Genomic DNA, 1,487 nt, shown 5'->3' with positions numbered 1-1,487 from the left:
TTCGAATGCATTAATAGCACAGGGGACACGCTTGGCATTAAATAAATAGACCCCACCTGTATCCAACAAAATGGTAGTAATATACCCCATGACCAAGTCCAACAATTATTTTTCTTGACTTTTCGACACACCCAGTGACTCGGTATATGAAATAAAAGAACGATTTCTTGTTAGGTACACAAACGTCTATATATATATAATTAAGTTTGAAATCCTCCACACTCCCATTCTCGGTCTCTGCTAGTTTGATAGCAAAATTTCTTCATCTTTTTCAAAATGAACCCCAAACCGAAACCAGAAAAAATTCGACCCCAGACCTTAGAACACTCGATCATCGTCTCCACTCTCACACACGTTATAAACGGCTGTGATGGTGATGATCCCACCACCACCGCTCTACTACAAGCCCTCCAGAGTTCCACCAGTGGGACCAATATTTTCCCGCCAAATAATGAAGAAGAGAAGGAAAAGAGTAAGAAGGGGTACAGGGGAGTCTGGCAGAGGCCGTGGGGGAAGTGGGCTTTGGAGATACGAGACCCCCGGAGAGCGGGTGTGGTTGGGCACGTTCGATACGGGAGAGGCGGCGGCAAGGGCTTACGACAAGGCTGCCATTGAGTTCTGTGGAGCCAGAGCCAAGCTCAACTACCTATTGTCAGAATATGATACAGAGGGATCAAACTTGGAACGAAACCGAGAAAATCAAGAGCTTAATCCCAATGCAACTGACAAAGCACAAAGCTCACAGTACGGAAACAAGGAAGAGCTCAGGGCCAACTCATTGGAGATGAAGAGTAGTGAGACAGAGACAATTACGGAAGAGGGTGAAGAGTTTTGGGAAGACCTTCCTCCACTTAGTCCACTATATATAGATATATAATTAAGATCAAGCGCAAATATATAAATATTATAAAATATTATTATTATTATTTTTCAAAGCAAGAATGTCAGGGGTTAATAGTGTTGAAAATAAGCTTGATTTTAGTATTTAGTATTTTCAAGTATTTTTGTATCCATGATGCATGTGTTAATTTAGCATGTTAGTGGGAAGTAAATTGTCTTAGTGGGAGTTAAGGTTATGTAAAATAAAGAGTCATGAGAGTTAAGCCTAACAAATACTATGTTAGTGAGAGTTATGCATATTGAAGATTATGTTAGTGGGAGATAGGAGAGTTATGGACATTTAAATGTAATGGTTACACATACATATGTGAGGCCTATATATTTATGTACTCTAGTCAAATAATAGATCAAGTGAAATAAAAAGTATTTTCCTCCATTTCTATTCTCTTCCAAATAGTATAGTGTTGTGTGTGTAACTAGGCCACTATTTCCAACAAAGTGGTATCAGAGCCAGATTTCATGTTCAGAGCCTAGGCGATCCTGAAGGCCAGACGAAGTTGATCCTAGAAGGTTCAACATTTGGGAAAAACATGTTTCTCCTTGATGATGATGAAGGGGAGAAAATGTATTTTCTTAGTGAAAAGATG

General features: G+C 39.6%; 1 protein-coding gene across 1 annotated transcript; it reads left to right on the top strand.

Moving 5' to 3' along the window:
• Positions 1-370: 370 nt before the first annotated feature.
• On the top strand, positions 371-877 carry LOC132316516 (ethylene-responsive transcription factor ERF096-like). Its single transcript, XM_059814988.1, has one exon. It carries the CDS (start codon positions 371-373, stop codon positions 875-877), a length of 507 nt encoding a protein of 168 aa, XP_059670971.1.
• The last annotated feature ends 610 nt before the right edge of the window (positions 878-1,487 follow it).

The sequence above is a fragment of the Cornus florida genome, unplaced genomic scaffold (genome assembly GCF_030987335.1).
Source record: "Cornus florida cultivar Cherokee Brave unplaced genomic scaffold, ASM3098733v1 CherokeeBrave_3.0.0_Hap2_Chr07, whole genome shotgun sequence".
NCBI lineage: Eukaryota > Viridiplantae > Streptophyta > Magnoliopsida > Cornales > Cornaceae > Cornus > Cornus florida.
Note: the sequence above shows the minus strand (reverse complement) of the source record. Positions and strands in the feature narration are given on the sequence as shown.